Raw genomic sequence first — 18,561 nt, 5'->3', positions numbered from 1 at the left:
AAATAGTAAATGGCATGCGCCTGTATAGCGTTTGATTAAGTTCGAAGACTCCGAAGCGCTTAACAGTACATTCAGTCATTCGTCCATTCTTACAGACATTCACATGCTGACGGTGGTAAGCTACATTGTTGCCACCGCTGCCCTGTGGCAGACTGACAGAAGTGAGGCTGCCATTCAATCAGCACCACTGGTGCCCTCTGACCACTGGAAGCAGGCAATGTGGGTGAAGTCTCTTGCCAAAGGACGTAATGACTGAGACAGACGGAATAGAGATTTAGACCGGCACTGGTTACAGGACAAACTCCTTGCTCCTGCACCACTTTCACCCCCATTTTACTGGAAAAAAATTTTTTGGAGAAAGTTTTAATTTCTTAATAGACCTTTTTAATTAAAAAAAAGATTAAAAGCTAAGGAAATACCAGGTGTTTAAAGTAATTTAATTTGTGTTTTTTTTTTTTTTTAGAATTTTCTTTAGATGACTTGGAAATCTCTATTACAGTTGTATTAGGTGCATGTTAAAGTAACAAAATGTTATTGTGAATTTATTGCTGAAAATTGCAATGCCTATTTCTTTACTATTACACAATGTTTTCAACACTCCCTTAGACCTTTAGTGTCTCAACCACTATTTGCAATTGGGTTACAGTTTTCAAAATTACACCCTCTGATATTACACTGACTGTGATTTGATATATTGTGCTGCTCTAGTTTCTATTATGAAATGTAAAGATTCTGTGGTATTTACATATTGGGGGGGGGGGTCGTGGACGAGTGGTTAGAGCAGCGCGCTTGCACTCAGAGAAGGAAGCAAGTACCCGGTTCGATCCCCAGTGCCGGCACTCTGGGTCCCTGAGCAAGACCCTTAACCCCAGAATGCTCCCCAGGCGCCGCATAGTGGCAGCCCACTGCTCCCCTAGGGGGTGTGTTAAGATACAGAAGTGAATTTCTCCATTGTGAGATCAATAAAAAAAATGTTAAATTATATTAGGTGGCTGTTGTGGCTGACAGTCACAACACTCTCATCATTTGTTTATATAGAAATTATTTTACACCTGGTACATAGACAGGCTTTGATTTAAAAAAATAATAATAATTTGCATTGACTACAAAATTCTGAGCAGTGCAGATGCTGTACCTTAATGTCGCTACCATTTAACAGCCCTCTTCAACAGCAAATATGAACGGTTTGAGTTATAGTAAAAAAAAAAAGAAATAATCACAAACAAATGAAGATGCATATCTCATCTCTTTAGTGTTCCCTGCTTTCATGATTGCTGCACTCCAGCTAATGAAAATCCTAAAGCCTTCCCCTAGTCTTCTTTGATCTTCAAGTTGTTTTTGCACAGCTTTGAGGTGCATTTGGCCTCATTATCCTGCTGCAGCATTAACACTTCTCAGAAAAGATGGCAAGCAGAAGGTCTACTGTGTCTCTGAAGATGCGAGTGACACCTCGCCTGTACCAGGTGAAAGATTATTCTCTGCAGGTGTTTGACTCTAGAAATTCACAAAATAGAACAAGACAGGAACATTCCCACTTCCTCTTTATATTTTAAGTTTCTTTTGATGCACTGAATCAATTATGTTTGACACTGAACATTCTCGGAGGTCTCTGAAATGACATGGAGCATTGCGACATTTAAAAGTAAACTTCAAGCTATTGTGAATAAATAGTTATTTCTGTTAGCCGCACTGGAAATGCAAGCCTGCGCACATGTAGTTATTCATGGAGTTATCTTTTATACATCTTTTATGCATCTCCAAAAATCCCAGTCCAAAGTAGATAGAATAAGCAAAATGTGCTGATAGACCATCTTAAGATATCTGTATTTTTTGTATGTCTTATTCATACCTTAAAGATTGTTTAATCTGTTGTAAAAAAAAAAGAAAAGAAAAAAGAAAGATTAAAATATTATTGCTATTGACACACATAAATAGCTTTTTATGAAAAATTTATGAAATATCTGATCCTCTATAGGCCTGTCACAATGTCAAATTTTGGTGGACGATAAATCTTCCTGAAAATGATTGCGTTAAATGACAGTATTGTGATTTGGAGACTTTTTTTCAACTAACATGACAATGGCATAATAACGCACACATATCATCTCGACATAACAGCTCAGATAGATCAAGCGGTCGACCGTCGTCATTTGGCTTGAATCCAAAAAAACTCTGATATTGCAGCAGTCGTCTTCAGCCATTTTCTTTTTAAACTAACGTTTCTCTGGCTCTCTCTCACAAGGCTCTCATGCTAAACTGTGAGCATGTGCCTACCTGAACCAAGATTTTAGTCCTCCTACAGTGAGGAAACGAGAAGGGAGGGGCGAGTAAACATGATGCACCGTACTGAAGCCTTTAGTTGTCCACACCCAGAGAGAGGAAAGGGAAACACAAGGGGGGAAAGCAAGCATGCATACACAAATCATCCATCTTATTTTGATTAATCATGTGATTAAAATATATCCTGCGATTGATTTGACTATCATGACATCCCTAATCCTATAACGCCTATCCAAAATTAGCACAAGTAATTGTATTTTATTATTGTACTGTGACAAAAGAAAATATAACATTTAATAGCCAGTTGTGGATAGTTAATTTGCAAAGACATTGCCACAGTATCTCAGCTAGTATTTGGTTTCTAGCTTTGCTATTTATTAGCCTAGCATTTGGCAATGAAGTCTGGCTAATTCAAAGTTTCATTTTTGGGATTCTGGTTAAGGTAACCTTTTTGCTTTATATTTGTGCAGGGCACATTTTGTATGGTAATGATGATTCTTTACACCAGAAGGTAATCGTTTGCACCAGGCGATGGTGAAGGAACCATAAACAGTTTAAGGTCAAAAAGTTTTTTTGTTTTTTTTTATTTTTAGCTTTAGCTTTCTACTAATCACATAGATTGAAGATTATGTTTCTATACTTATGTTATTTATCATTACCGAACGGAGTCATTGCAACTTAGTAAAATTATACCAAGAAATCAAGACACAGAACTGAGTTGTACTGAGTTGTACTAATACTAACAACAAAGTATGAGAGAGGAAAGGGGTTCAGAGTTAGCATGTGTAACTTACTTGAGTGGCCTGGTTTTGGGTTAGGGTTTGATCTTATACAGCTGTTTCACTCATCGATCTCTGCTACTACCACTGCTAAAATAATTAGTTTTGTTTTCCCCACCCCAAAATTTTCACCTTGCATCCTTGAAATATCTGGAAAACTGTTTTTCCCAATAGTTTTGAACTTAAATAATTTATTTTAAAATGTATTTAAAAACATTTTTGCTTATGGAAAATAAAGTATTTTTAGCCTTGTTGCGAATAGAAAATTTGGGCTTGCAAATACCCTCTAACACCATTGTTTGAAGGCAAAGGCAAGGCAAATTTATTTATATAGCACAATTCAGTACAAAGACAATGCAAAGTGCTTTACATGATTAAAATATAGCAAAATAAAACAGAATAAAAGCAAGTAGGAATAAAATATAGATAGAAAATAGAACAAAAAAGTGGTGATTCAGTTAACTAGGACAGTTGAAGGCAATTTTAAACAAATGTGTTTTTAATCTTGATTTAAAAGAACTCAGGCTTTCCGCACTTTTACAGTTTTCTGGAAGTTTGTTCCAGATAATTGGAGCATAGGAACTAAATGCTGCTTCTCCATGTTTGGTTCTGGTTCTAGGTATGCAGAGCAGGCTGGAGTCAGAAGACCTGAGTGGTCTGGATGGTTTATACGCTGATAACAAGTCTGTGATGTATTTAGGTGCTAAGCCATTTAAGGATTTATAGACTAACAGAAGTATTTTAAAGTCTATTCTCTGAGATACAGGGAGCCAGTGTAAGGACTTTAGAACTGGTGTTATGTGCTCTACTTTCTTAGTATTAGTGAGGACGCGGGCAGCAGCGTTCTGGATCAGCTGCAGCTGTCTGATCCACTTTTTAGGCAGACCTGTGAAGACACCGTTGCAGTAATCAATTCGACTAAAAATAAACGCATGGATTAGTTTTTCTAGATCCTGCTGAGACATCAGTCCTTTAATCCTAGAAATGTTCTTCAGGTGATAGAAAGCCGACCTTGTAACTGTCTTTAGATGCTTTTGGAGGTTCAGGTCTGAGTCCATCACTACTCCCAGATTTCGGGACATCAGCAGCTCATTTAGGAACTTCGAAGATGGCAGATGAGGTGTGATTGACGTGTCAGTCTGACAACCAACACACTCTAAGTTACAAAAGCCAGACATTAACAATTAAATCCTCCTTTAAAAAAAAAGATTTAAAATGTTGACATATCGCAGCTTCAATGTTATGAGAACAAAATCATTCACATTTGTGCATATTAAAACAATGCATACTACAAGCAAGTTATTTTAAGTTTATTTTGCATTCCAGATTGTTCCCATTTGTCTGCTAATGAGAGTAATATTAAATTCCCTTTTTTTATGGCCCTGAATATTATCATTTAAATTGAGCCAAGGCATACAGTCAAAAGAGGATCATCGTCATTTTTAGTGAGGGAAATTATTCAGCCTAAACAGCTCGTCAATTTGCTATGGTCTTAAATCACTTGACATTTTTAAATGCTTAGCTTGTGTGCATTTTAGGGCATTATCCACATCTGCATGCTTAGTTTTATCACCTTTGACATGCAAAGAGCAATATGCCACTTTGCATGTCAAGAAAACATTGTAGCACGTACACACATGGGGTAAACCCTAAATGTTGCAGCTCATGAAATACTGATTCTTCATGAAGAAACAATTTGAAAAATGTAAAGTTCTTGGATCAGTTTTAGAGTTACGTTTAAGGCTCAAAATATCAGTAGAAAATGTTTTCTCGTCCACGGTGTCATTTTCCACCACATTATTGTTCAGACTTGAGCCATGCAAACCTCAAGTGTTTTGCATATTCAGAGATTGACACTAAAAATCCATTTTAGTTTTCCAGACAAATCTTTTGTTCTGACACTAAAAGACATACTGACATCCTCACACTCCGCAAGGAGGATATCTCACTGTTTAGTCTTCAAGAGAGGTACTCATCCTAATCCCTGATTAGCAATATCTGTTGGTGGTGACAGTTTAATTTAACACAGTGCCTCTCTAGGATTAACCATGACATGATGGTGTTCGTATACACTCACAAGCTTATATATATATTTAACTTTAAAACAGCCATGGATAACAGGAAATATCAACTTTCACATAGCGTTTGTTTTACATTTTTCTTTCCCCATTTCACTGTAAAAAATACATTTTATTTTGAGAATATATTTTACAGAATATATATATATATATATATATATATATATATATATATATATATATATATATATATATATATATATATATATATATATATATATATATATATATATATATATATATATAGTCTGACAAGAATATGGGTTGTGAAGTTTTTCGAGGATTTATATTGGATTACAGTAGGGGATTTTAAAAGGGGAGAACTAAAATCTTTCAATCTGACTCAGATTGTGATGTTTTGTAATGAACCTTTTGTAAATTAGGCATGTTTGTTTTCTAAAGTACCTTAGAATGGAAATACTTTTATTGTCCCACAAACGGCAATTGATTATAGAACAATGTAAACCATGCAGTTTCTATGAATGTACAAACACTCCCTGAGAAGCTAAAACATGCACAAAATGACTTAAGCGTCTAAGAGACATGAACAAGTGCAACCAGTAGCTTGTTTGTAAAAACTTATTAAGAGTTTATTAGGAGCGGCATTGATTAGAAAATCTAACAGTAGTTGGGAGGAAAGAGGACTTTTTTGTGAATTGGGGTTGCTTACAGACTTGAAATGTTTTTTTATTTATCTAAATAATTATTTAGATAGCCCCTTATGTCAGCCAATGAGACAACCAGAGTGCTTTACAATAAAATCAGAAAAATCATTCAAAAACAGACAAAAGAATAAATAAAAGTTAGTAGTCTCGAATCAAATCCCACCATGCTACTGTTTATTATTAAAAACCTTCCTGAATAAAAGGGTCTTTTGTTTGTATTTAAAAAAAAAAGCCCAGTTCAATAATTAAGTGAAGCTCTAGAGAGACCTAGTTCCAGAGTTTGGTTGCTGCAGCTGAGAAGGCCTGGTCACCCCAATGTTCATATTTAGTTCTCAGAATACTTAAGAAGAGCTGAGATGGTGGCTTCAGGGGTCTACCATGCATACAGAAACTCAATAAATCAGAAATGTGGGGTGGGACCACAGTAGAGCTAGACGATATAAAAAAAGCACATTGATAAAACAGAAATCCTAGTAATCGATATGGGTAATTATTAAAAATTTTAAAAAATATATTTTAAGCGCAGCCCTGGCCAGGTTATGCTGTTGTTTAGTTACCTATCCTGGCTAAGGAAAACTGTTGAATAAAGGGTTGACTGTTAATTCAAAGGTTTTGTTTTTTACCAAAAAAATATGTTTTTGAAAAAATAACATGTACTCTCCAAACTCTGATGGGAGCAGAGCTGGTGATGGAGTGTTTGTGGGTATGTGTTTGAGAGGATGTAATGACTGTAGTATTAACCTACGATAGGCTAGAATACAAAAGGAGAGAAAACTGTTCTATTTTACTTTTTATTGATCCTTTATTTCCTCTTGCACCACACATCTATTGATCAATATATATTGTTGTTGAATTATCAGGCATGAGCAACCCCCAATTATATAACTGGGGGTTGCTCATGCCTGGAGATGTCCATGAAAAGACATGCATTTGCCTTTTGAATTAATTATACCCTGTTTAGAGATGACTGAGAGATACCAACATAAAGAGCCTTACAGTAATCAATGCTTAAAGTGATAAGTGTATATACCAGTGTTGTAGTCAAGTCACTATGCCTCGAGTCCGAGTCCAGGTTCGAGTCACCCGTGTTCAAGTCCAAGTCATTAAAAAAAAAATCCAAGTCGAGTCCGAGTCGAGTCCACTACTCATCCGAGTCGAGTCCGAGTCGAGTCACTATTGACGTGTGATGTATGACATGAAGTAGTAACATCCCATTGCACTAATAACTCTTTCGCTGTAGTTACCCTTGGTTTTACTCGGTAAAACTACTGCTTTTTCCAAGTCTAAGACGTCTCCTATAATGGTTTTTAAATATTGTTGTTATGGAACGTGCAACAGCGACTCGAGGTACGCTGATAGGCCGCATATGAAGGATGTTAAAGCCGCAAGCGGCGTCGATCGGCCCTCGCAGCCAAGCGCACTCCGCCGCGGTGCCGGCCGGCGGGCGGTGTTCGCGCACCGCCGCGGCTCCGGCAGGCGGGCGGTGTTCGCGCACTGCCGGCCGCCCGCCACCGCAGATGCTGTCACGCATTTTCCTCGCCCGTCCACCGGGCGATTCCCACAAACGCGTTCGGCAGCGTTCCCCCATTACTTACAACAAATCTGGAGCAGATCGGTCGATGCAGCGAGGAGATACAGCCGTTGGATAATGATAATGCATGGCCACCGGGCCGGACTAAATTGTTCGGCGGGCTGGAAAATTTATACCGATTCCTGGACGGTGACTACAAACAGAAAAAAAAAAAACAGCCGCTGACGCTATGAACGCCGAGCAGAAGAAAAACATCGACTTACCTTCCTATCAACTCGGCCCGTCTTTCTAAGACCTCGACACTCAATCCATCGTTTGAGCTGAACGTTGGTATGTTGTTCCACAGTTCTACCAGTAAAATGGGCGCCTGGACATTCTTTTGTGAAAGTTTAACAGCTGTAAAGTCGGTCATATCGTTGTGTCTGTTGCATGTGTAACGGCTGGTTGCTACATGCGCTCTCACACTGTTTGCCCAACCTTAGCGGCAAGGGGCGTTGCTCATGAGATGGTGACGTCACGTGCGCGGTACGACATTTAGATATTAAAATCATACACCAAATAATATTCTAATGACATATTAAAATTATAGCCTAATGATATTAAAAAAAGTCGAGTCTTTTTCTCAATCTCCGAGTCAGAATGATCTGAATGTAGGAGTCCGAGTCCAAGTTCGAGTCATCAGTGCTCAAGTCCAAGTCAAGTCACGAGTCTTTAAATTTAGCTAATGACTCGGACTCGAGTTCGAGTCTCGGACTCGAGTACTACAACACTGGTATATACCCTTCTCAAGATCAACCCGGTTTAATAAAAAGGCTTAAAGTGCAACTCACCCCCATGTAAAAGCATTATCCCACCCTCAGACAAATGTTCGAAATTCCATCAAACTCGTTAAAAATTAAACATGATTACTGTTTTCAACGTCAGATGAAAGCCGTGCTCCTGTTGAAATTCCTCTGAGGCTTTGCGCTCAGATCAACATTCAGAGGAGGGAGGGAGAGGAGGAATTAGAGGTTTTCCCCACGATAAGAGGAATGTGATGGTAGAAAACCCTGATAAAATGTTGTGCGGACTTTTAATGTATTTAAATGTCCTTTTGTGTAGTTGTCACCAGTACAAGCATGAATGACATCAGTTTTGAACGCTTATGATAAAGTTGATCTATGATTAAAGTCTAATATGGAGTGAAATTGAATATCTGAGAGGTATCATGATTCAGTTTGGCTGCAACTCACAACATTATCATCTGCACTGCCAATTTCCCCCGTCTCCAAAATGAGCCACGGCTAAGTGCAGCTGTAAGGACCGCACATTTTTCCTTCTAGTTTTTTTTTTTTTTGTTTTGTTTTTTTTTTATGGTTCCCAAGTTTTGCGTGGAAATGCCGGAACACGTTTCAAGATCCATTTTGTTCGTACACAAACTTTATAAATAAGACCCTAGGATGTGTAGACAGTACTATGACAACCATGTTAAGTTTATTGGCAAAAAAAAAATTTATTTGGGGTTGAGTTACCGTTTAACATTAGCTAAATGACAAAGGTGGTAAAAGCTTGATTCGACACTGAGTCAACTTGTTTGCTAAATTTAAAATCCTTGTCCTTGAGATGACATGTGTTGTGGATTGCTGCTATAAACAAAATTGAATTGTCCAAAACAACGCCCAGATTTTTTACAGCATCACAAAATTGTAAGTATTGATGTCAGTGGTAGCATTCTTAAGGAAGAAAAGTTTTTTGGTCTTTTCTTAAATTTTTGTAAACACAGATTAAAGAGCCTTTACAGTTGTTAAAATAAATGTATCTTAAATAGTATAATGCCAAACAGTTTCTTTTAAGCCAAATTCACCCGGAGTGTTTCTTGGCAAGAAGCTCCATCTTAGTCTCATCTGACACAACACACAGTTCTATAAATAACAAAATCAGTGGCGTTTAGTGTTGTTGTTTTTTTCCTGACATTACTCCCAAACAACTGGTTGGCGGGTAGATAGCTCCTAATGGTGTTATGGAGGCTCAGTAACTGCATGACGCCACTCCCTGCTGCACTTGCCAAACAGTAACCTCTTGCTTTTTGACTTTTGTTTTACACCTCTTATCTGTTGACTGTGGTGGCAAGATCATCTAGCCTAGTTACCAGTGGCTAAACAAAAGGGATAATTTCATGTATACCTCAGAAAATTTGAAAGTTATGATTTACTAATCGGAAGAAATTTTGGTATACATTTACATGAATTTAAGAAATATCTTGAGTTACATTTATTATAAAAGACTTTTAAGTGACGACAATATAAGTTTACGTGACAATAGTTGTGCCACTAATGATTTTGTTAAAAATTGTTTGTAACCTGGGAGTTTTTTCACTTGTGCATAAATGTACGCAAATTGAACACTAAATTTTCCAGACTGAGATTTTACAGCAACTAAAATCAAAATTTATAAACTTCTCCACATGTAAAAAAAAACTGAGTTTAAGTGAAGGAGTGGATTGGATTTGAATTTCTACCTGTGTTCCTGGTCTGTACATGAATAAAAACACCAACCGTTTCCAGACTTTTTTTTTTTAATAAGATTGTCAGTCCTAATTAGTTCAACTTTAAGTGTGTGTGTTACTTATCAGGTTCACATGTGTCTGTCGGACTGTGTAGTTGGCTAAATTTAGATGTTTGTTTATGTGAAGAGAGGAGGACGCCGTCAGTGTGTTCCACTTCGGAACCCTGCTAGCAGGCTCTCTTTGAACAGAGATCAAAGGTGGTTGCATCAGTGGCTGTGTCACTGATGTGAATGAAATGATTAAAATTGATGCCTTCAGCTTGAAATCAAGCATCCAGAATATTAGCCTGTGGTATCCCAACATCACAGTTTATTGTTTTATAATTACCATGCTTGACTTTAAAATGTCTGTAAATTCTGCATGACGCTGTGTAAATTGAAATGCTAAAAATTTGGTCGACTTACATCACTTGAAAAATCCTGAGGTTTGTAATATACTTCTGTGTTTAGAATAAATGCCAAGTGTATGGTATAAAATTTAAACAAAACATGGTCAATTGTAAGGTGACATATATTTAATATATCAAAAGTGTTCAACAAAGATAATGTTAGTAGCATCACAATACACTTTCTGCTATATTGTTACAGTAATAGAATCACAGTATTACAGTAAATTGAATCTAAAGTCCAAGCAAATAGACGTAGAAGATATGTTCCCCTGTTGCATACAGAAATATGTGAAAGTGGGAATATAGCTGTTCTGTAAAACCTGTAGGGATCTTTTTTTTATTTTTATAAAAACATGGTTTAAACAAATAAACACTAACTATTAGCTGATGGCTTTACACACTGTGGCCTATTGTTTTAAACTTGATTTGCAGTGCAAGTGATGGAACAGAAGTCAAAATCACTATTTATACCCCCAATCTTGTCCAATAACGCTCACTCCTATTGTTCTATAATCTATCCAGACGTTGAGTATGCCTGCTTTTACTACAGTTATATTCAATAAATTACATATTGCTTTCCAATGATGCTCGTTTGTCAAATTAAAAGTACCTTTTGAAATATTAACTAGAGTAAAAGCTTGAAAACATCCATCTGTGTAACTAATCTGTATCACGTGTTTCACTTAGTGAATTGAGTTAATGAAAGAAACGAGCTCCTCAATAATATTCTGATTTACTCAATAAGTCTGTACTTTATTAACTGACAAAAAAAACACTCAAATGTCAGTTCTATACTTTTTATTTTGGTTAAGTTTTGGAACATAATTACATCAAACTAGTTTCATATATATATATATATATATATATATATATATATATATATATATATATATATATATATATATATATATATATATATATATATATAATATATATAATATATATATATATATATAATATATATAATATATATATATATAATATATATATATATATTGCCTGACGCATTCCACAATTGTGACTTTAAAACCCTTATTATCCTTGCCTTCATGATATCAATGAATGACCAAAATGTTTTTAATATTCTGTTTTGTTTTTTCTTTTTAGTATTTATCAAGCATCTCATTAAAAACTTTTTTATTTTACAATAGGTCTAGCCGCTTCACATGAGCCAACCAACATGAGATGTTACTGGTGTTTTATCTCTTTAACTGTATAAACCATAGAAGCAACTTTAGTTTATTTAAATCTAAATTTTTACCAACTGTAGCGATTTTAACTTTAAAAATGTACTTTTTAATCACTTAACTATTATTCCTTGCTTACAGTCATCTGCCTAGTTGGCCTTGGGCTGGTGGTGTTTTTCTTCAGCTTCCTGCTGTCCATCTTCCGGTCCAAGTACCACGGGTACCCCTACAGGTAACTATAGGAACAAATGCCTTATTACTCTGTCCAATTGCATAATTCAAATTAAAATACAAAGCTGAATAATTGGAACCATAGAATCATTGCAGTGTTTCAACAAAGTTCCACAGCTTTGAATTCAAAATGTTCTGCATTGTGTTTTTGTGAACCTTATGTACGTTTTCACCCAATGTGCCTCTTCAGCTGGCTCATTAGAAGTCATCGGCCATTGGGTGTTTTCCAAAGGTGGAGAATGTCTGAAATATGTGGGCAGTCATCTTTTGTGGCTTAGTGAGCCAGAACAGCAGCAATTTGGTCTCACTTTTAACTAAAGGTCACAGACACATAAAAAAGATTTAATGTGTGACACAAGTCTGCAGAGTCTGTCTTCAATTCATTGCCACTTGAGCAGGATATTACAGTGCTGAATCCCACAGCTCCCACTGCTGAAACTAACTTGTAGAGGTGAGGGGGTTTCAGAAGGCCAAGTGCCCTCCAACAGGGCTCAACAATTATTTTTGCAGGGGGCTCAAACATTGTTTTCAGCTTTTTATTTTTTTTTTTAAGGTCATTCTCTCCCAAAAGTGTACTGGAGAAAGCAACTAACATTATTTGTCTTGGTATATTTTCTTGTGAATTTCAGCATTCATGTCATACATTTACTCATATCAAAAGAAAATCTTCATGCTTTCCTCAAAAGAAATCCCTGACTGGGAGCAACACAAATGTCCCCTTTTCAGACTGTAGTGTTGATAATGGAAGTTTAGTATTTATATATATATATATATGGAGGTATTTTAATTAAGGAACGCTAAAGTAATACAAAGGTATTATGAATTTGAAACATTTTAACAAACTTTAAATGTTGAAGATTTTATGGTATGGAGAAGCACACTAACACATAACTGTAAAGTGGAAAGTTAAAACTTTTATTCTTTTGTGGAAAAAAAAATAAAATATATATATATATATATATATATATATATATATATATATATATATATATATATATAGGTCAGACTGGGTAAACGCCATCTCTGAACATCAGTTTCTGAGGCTCAACAGATGTTCTGTTAGATTTAGTTGTTTTATCGGGCAGGGAACCGCTGTTCCACCCTCAAGGCAAGGCAAGTTTATTTGTATATAAGTGCTGTACATGAACAGAACAAAGAACAGAAAACATTACAGCAGCAAGTTGAGATGCAACAAGCTGAACTACAAATTTCAACCTTAACATTCAAAGACAACTTTAAACATAGGTTTTTAACCTTGATTTAAAATAGTTCAGGGTTTCAGAACTTTTACACTCTTCAGTCACTGATAACAAGTCTGTGATGTATTTAGGTGCTTTATAGGCTAATAGGAGTATTTTAAAGTTGATTATCTGAGCTACAGGGAGCCAGTGTAAGGACTCTAGAAGTGGGGTGATGTGCTCTACTTTCTTAGTCTTAGTGAGAACCCGGGCAGCAGCATTGTGGATCAGCTGCAGCTGTCTGATCCACTTTTTTTTTTTTTTTGGCAGACCTGTGAAAACACAGTTGCAGTAATTGATTTTACTAAATATAAATGCAAATTAGTTTTGCAAGATCCTGCTAAGACATTACTCCTTTAATCCTGGAAATGTTCTTCAGAAGATAGAAAGCTGACTTTGTACTTGCTTGAGATGCCTTTGAAGATTAAGGTCTGAGTCTATCCACCAGTGTATTCTGTCAGGACTGTCCTCTATTTAGCTCCATCCATCTTCCCAATAACTTTGACCAACTTTCCTTTTTCTACTAAAAGAAGCATCCCCACAGCACGATGCTGCCATCACCAACTCTCATCATGAGGATGATGTGACAGGGTGATGCGCAAGGATTTTTTCCCATACCTCCTATTTTGTTTAACATGTTGACCCAACAGTTCAGTTTTACTCCTATCTGATCATAGCACATTTCATGTTTGCTTTGCACCCAACATTTCTTCTGGCTCTGTTCTTGCTAACTCTTAAGACCCGGTTTGTGGAATGAACGAGTAATAGTTGCTCTGTCAACAGATTTGCCCACCTGAGCTCTCTATCTCTCCAGCTCCTCCACGGTTATCATGGGCTTTCTTGGCTGCTTTTGCAATAAATGCTCTTTTCTGGCTCAGTCTGCAGTCTTTTGCAGCCTCTAACAGGTTTTCCTGTTGTATGACCCAGACTTTAACTCCATCCATCTTCTCATATAGTTTGATCTTCTTCCCTGCTTTTCTGAAGAAAAGCTCCTGAACAGCATACCACTGCCGTCGCCACATTTCACCATGAAAATAGAACTGCTTTTTTAATTTGATCAAATAATGGAAACATCCTAAGGATATGAATACTTTTACAAGGCTCAGTCATTGATGCTACATTATCCATTGACTGTTTTCCTAAAAATATGCTGAAAGCATAGAAAAAATAACCACAATTTCTCAGCTTTCAAACTAGTCCAGCACACACGCACACACACACACACACACACACACAACTCAAAACTTCCTTCATTTATTTGTGAGATTAGAAGAGATCAAGAGTATATGAAGTATGTGAGCCTTTTTTGCTGTTTTTCACCCCTCAGATTAGGTGCTGCACTTTCCTGCTGCTTATATTAAGTTGGGCCATTTTGAATGGTTATTTATGTTTGATTGCTGCAGCTTCCTTTGTATGATTGAAGGCCATGCTTTGAATTTTGAATGGTACATAGCCTTGAAACATTCAGTGGCAAGTCTGCCACTTCTCATTTCCCTCAATAAGTCCAAGAGCATTTTCAGACATTTGAGCAAATGTTCCCGATTGTTTGCTTTCAAAAACAGTTTGGAAGAAATAGATTTTTTTATTTATATTTGTGTTTTTATATTAATTTTCCTTATTTATATCTGTCCTCTAATTATTCTATTCTTTGCAGCTTCCTTATTAAGTAAAATGCAGACTGAAGAGGAGGTCAGAGGAAGATGAAGAATCTGTTTGGGATGGAGAAGGGCGAAGAAACCAGGAAACGTCACTGTAGGGTGGGCTTTGTGGGATTTCTCTTTGGTGTATTGCTTCTTACCTACTGTTGTTTTAAGTGTGGAAAGATATGTACTTTCTTTTTAATGTGGAAATAAAGGTATTTGGCACGTCTGCATTTTTCTTCATGTTTTGTCTGTGGATAAACTTTCTGAGTTCAGTCAGTGTAGATGGAAGCTAAGGTAATTTTACATTTCCAATGAATTCATTAAAGCATATTTCTAACAACTGGTCCACATTTAAATCTCACAGCAAATACTTTGAGGTTTTAAAGCAGAGAAGTTTATAAACTGGTGGGAAAATGTCTTTAAATAAAAATTGTATAAATACTCGACTAATTTTGTTTTGTTGTTTATTATTTGTGCATTTTTGAGAAACATTGGGAGAAAAAAACTAAATTATGACTTCTGGCATCAGTGTTTGAGCTTGGTCAAATTAAAATCTGTTGATACTGCCTCTAATTTGCTTGTCACTCAAACAATGAAGCATGTAATGATTAAAGAGCAATAAAAGAAAACTTGGTGAAATATATCAGATTTAGTCTGAAACAAGCTGAACAATTTCTTTGAAATGTATTTGCTTGAACCAGGAAAAAAAAAACATTTTTGTAATTTAGCTCAAAAGAAGGATTCAAATTTTTTTCTAATTTTTGCATCTCAAAAATCCTGGTCTTTGTAGTTCACTCCCTGCTACGTCAATGCTGAATCAGACATACAAAAAAAGCTCTGCTGAGTTTACCGAAGACTACACCCAAGTGTTCACATTTCTTTTAGAGGCTTAGGTCAGTTACAGAATATGTGCATTTCTAATTCTTTTACTTGTGAACTGCCCCCTGAAAGACTGAGTGGGTTGAGCGCTTCAGCCGTTTATGTAAGCTGCACTGAGTGGGCAGACGAAGGAACAAGTAGTTTGACAAATGGAATGAAAATATTCCCTTGTATTCTTTTCTATTTTTGCTCTAAATCATTGGAAGAGCAAACAATTGTCTGCGTGTGTGTATGTGCGTGCTGGTCTGAGATGATTTCCAAAAAGGACAACACTAATTGTAGATGACTGGTTCAATAAATCATTTTTTGCATAAGTGATGGTGCAATTCCAGAAATAATTCTCTCCATGCTATATATTTATATTACTGGTCACTTTGTTTTGGTCACAATCAGGTACAGTTCTTGTCAGAAGTGTGTATTCAGTCATAACTGGCATGAAAGCCATATTAATTTTGGGGTATTAGTTATTTCACCCATTCATACTCATCCACCAGTGTCTGGATAAATGTCCCCTTGCGAGTTACAGAGAAAACCGCATACATTGTGTAGCATCAATAAGCTTCTGGCTTAGTATTGGAACATTGTTGTTATGAATAAGGCGGCGTACATTTAAAATGTTTTTACTTGACTGAAACTTGAGAATTAAAATTAAGAATCTATCATTTAATGTTACCATAATGACATGTTTGATGAGACAGGCACACAATGTACACATAACATGTAACATTATTAAATGGGCAGGTGATGTATTGATTTTCAGCAGGGGGTCATAGCCCCTTACAGCTTTGGGAAAAAGGTTGTTTTTATGTCTATTAGTTTTGTTTTTAATGTTTCTGAATCATTTACATGATGGAAGTGGGACAGACAGTGCATTGCCCGGGTGGGTGGGATTTGTGACTATGCGTCTGCCCTTTTCTGGACTTATGTAGCATAAACCATGTCCAGATCTCATAGAGCCATGTCCCACAATCCCCTGTGATGTTCTCACCACCCGTGCTAAGTCTTTGCTCTCTGTACCGTACTGCCCCCATTCCACAGTGTCACACTGAGATTTAGAATGCTTTCTATGGTAGCTCTATAAAAGCTATGTAGAAAGTCAAGTCAGTTTAATTTTCCTGTGGAAAAAATTACCTCCTTGCTGTATTGTGCATTTATGGTTTTAATTATGGATATTTAACAAAAAAAAATCATAATTTGGAACCCCAACCAAAGATCTTCCACAATATATATATATAAACTACACTAAGGGTTTGTGATGATTAGGTTACTAACACTTAGTAATCAATAATTGTAATTAATAGTTATCAATACCCAAAATTACCTGAGGCATTTGGATGTTCTAACGTGTGAAATTTTGAAGTTGTTTGGGCCTAGTTATAATTGCAAGGTATACCCACAATTTGCAGTAAATATCAACCGAATCACCATACAATTTCTTATCAGCTGTTAACTTGTACGAGATAATGCCAGCTCTAACCTTCGGGCAGCAAATATCTTATATAAAAAATAAATACAAGTATATCTTCATTATGAGGGTTTATTAAACCAAATTGCCCTGATACAATCAAAACTATTTGAGTAAAAAACTTCTTGATTAGCTAGAAAGGCACATCTACTAACTAATAATCAAGGGTAAAATGCAAATCAAGTGAGAATAAGTGAGCAACTGAAAAATTATAAATTTGGACCAGCACTTTCTAGACAAGCATGTAGTCATAAGGCTTCACTCTGGTTCCATCATGTGATAATTGTCAGTCAGCACCAGTAAATTATTTGAAATAAACAAATATTTGGTCAACTTGGAGTGTGCAAGCAGAAAAGCCATATTCATGGAGTAATGCATGCGTTTGATCACTGTTAGGGCAGCCAAGATGGGGGGGGGGAGAGTGAAAACCAGGCTGCATTCATAGGAATGCAAGTATGGTTTAGCATCTAGTTGCTTGCTAGCTTCCCAGAACAAAAGGTCATAAAACAGGATGCCGTATGCTTAACTTGCCATGTGAACCAGGCTTTAGATTTACTAGTGCCAGGGTCCGCTTAGGATCTGGTCATTGATCGGTACGAGTTGAAAAATCAGCTGGTTCTAGATAGCTGAATTTGAAAGCTGCACAAAGCTTTCTTCTTCGTAAGCATGAAGCTGATGGAGGGAGAACTTGCTAGCAAGTTTCTCAAAACCCAGTTAACGTGATCTGAGAATGCAATGTACAAGTATGCCACTGAGGGAAAACAGCATGGTTTGAAGTTCGCTTCTCACTCCTACGCTGCACAGGCGGAGCTAAGACTGCTTGGGGTGTAGGCACAGTACAGGAAGGCAACCGCAAAGACTGCTGGGACATGGAAACACAAATGTTTCCTTGTACCCATTTCCATCATTGGTCTTGCTGGTGTTGGTCTTGCACAAATGGCAACCTAATATAGGTGTTAGGATGCTGCAAATGAGTCAGAGCTGTGTGTGTCAACGTGATAGCATCCTCTGTGTCGCCATTCTCCCTGTAGGCAAACTGCAGGCTGTCCAGGCCAGCAGTGAAAGCATCCTTGATGTACTTGAGGAGGATCCTCCTGAAGCACTTCATGATGACAGGGGTCAACGTAGCTGGACGATAATCATTATCTATTTTTGTGCACAGGCACAATGATGGAGGATTTCAGCGACCAAGAAGAGCTGTAGGGAGAGGTTAAAGGTGTCACAATTTTAGCGTCCGATCTGACACCATGTCTGGACCTGCAGCCTTGTTGATGTTGACCTTCTTTAAGAAGGAGGTCACTTGGTCCAGCTGCAGGATGAGGGGCTGATGCTACACTTCTGGCTGAGAAAGATGTTCAGACGTTCTACTGCTTGGAGAGTCAAATCGTGCAAATAAGCTATTTGTGCGCGGGGGGGTCAACGTAATCAGTCAATGTAGATGGTGTATTTGAGAGAGAAACGTTTTAGAGCAAAATAAGCAACACTTTAAATAATCCCCCAGTTACCATGGCTGCTCAGATCAGCCTTGGATGTTTGTGTTCTATATTCCCACCCCATCATGCATACACACAAATTATCCCACAAATTCTACATGTCTTTATTGCTTTCTTTCTGCTTTTTACAGGCATGTTTTTTTCCATGTTTAATGTTGG

General features: G+C 36.9%; 1 protein-coding gene across 1 annotated transcript in view; it reads left to right on the top strand.

Annotated features, from left to right (window-relative positions):
- Positions 1-15,011, top strand: part of tusc3 (tumor suppressor candidate 3) — an 84,357-nt gene extending 69,346 nt beyond the window's left edge. Inside the window, exons 9-10 of the mRNA XM_012874181.3 lie at positions 11,595-11,685; positions 14,577-15,011. Of these exons, the coding sequence (XP_012729635.3) occupies positions 11,595-11,685; positions 14,577-14,592 (107 nt within the window). The 3' untranslated portion in view covers positions 14,593-15,011. The remainder of the gene's footprint in view (positions 1-11,594; positions 11,686-14,576) is intronic.
- The last annotated feature ends 3,550 nt before the right edge of the window (positions 15,012-18,561 follow it).

The sequence above is a fragment of the Fundulus heteroclitus genome, unplaced genomic scaffold (genome assembly GCF_011125445.2).
Source record: "Fundulus heteroclitus isolate FHET01 unplaced genomic scaffold, MU-UCD_Fhet_4.1 scaffold_74, whole genome shotgun sequence".
Classification (NCBI taxonomy): domain Eukaryota; kingdom Metazoa; phylum Chordata; class Actinopteri; order Cyprinodontiformes; family Fundulidae; genus Fundulus; species Fundulus heteroclitus.
This window is presented reverse-complemented; position numbering and strand designations above follow the sequence as displayed.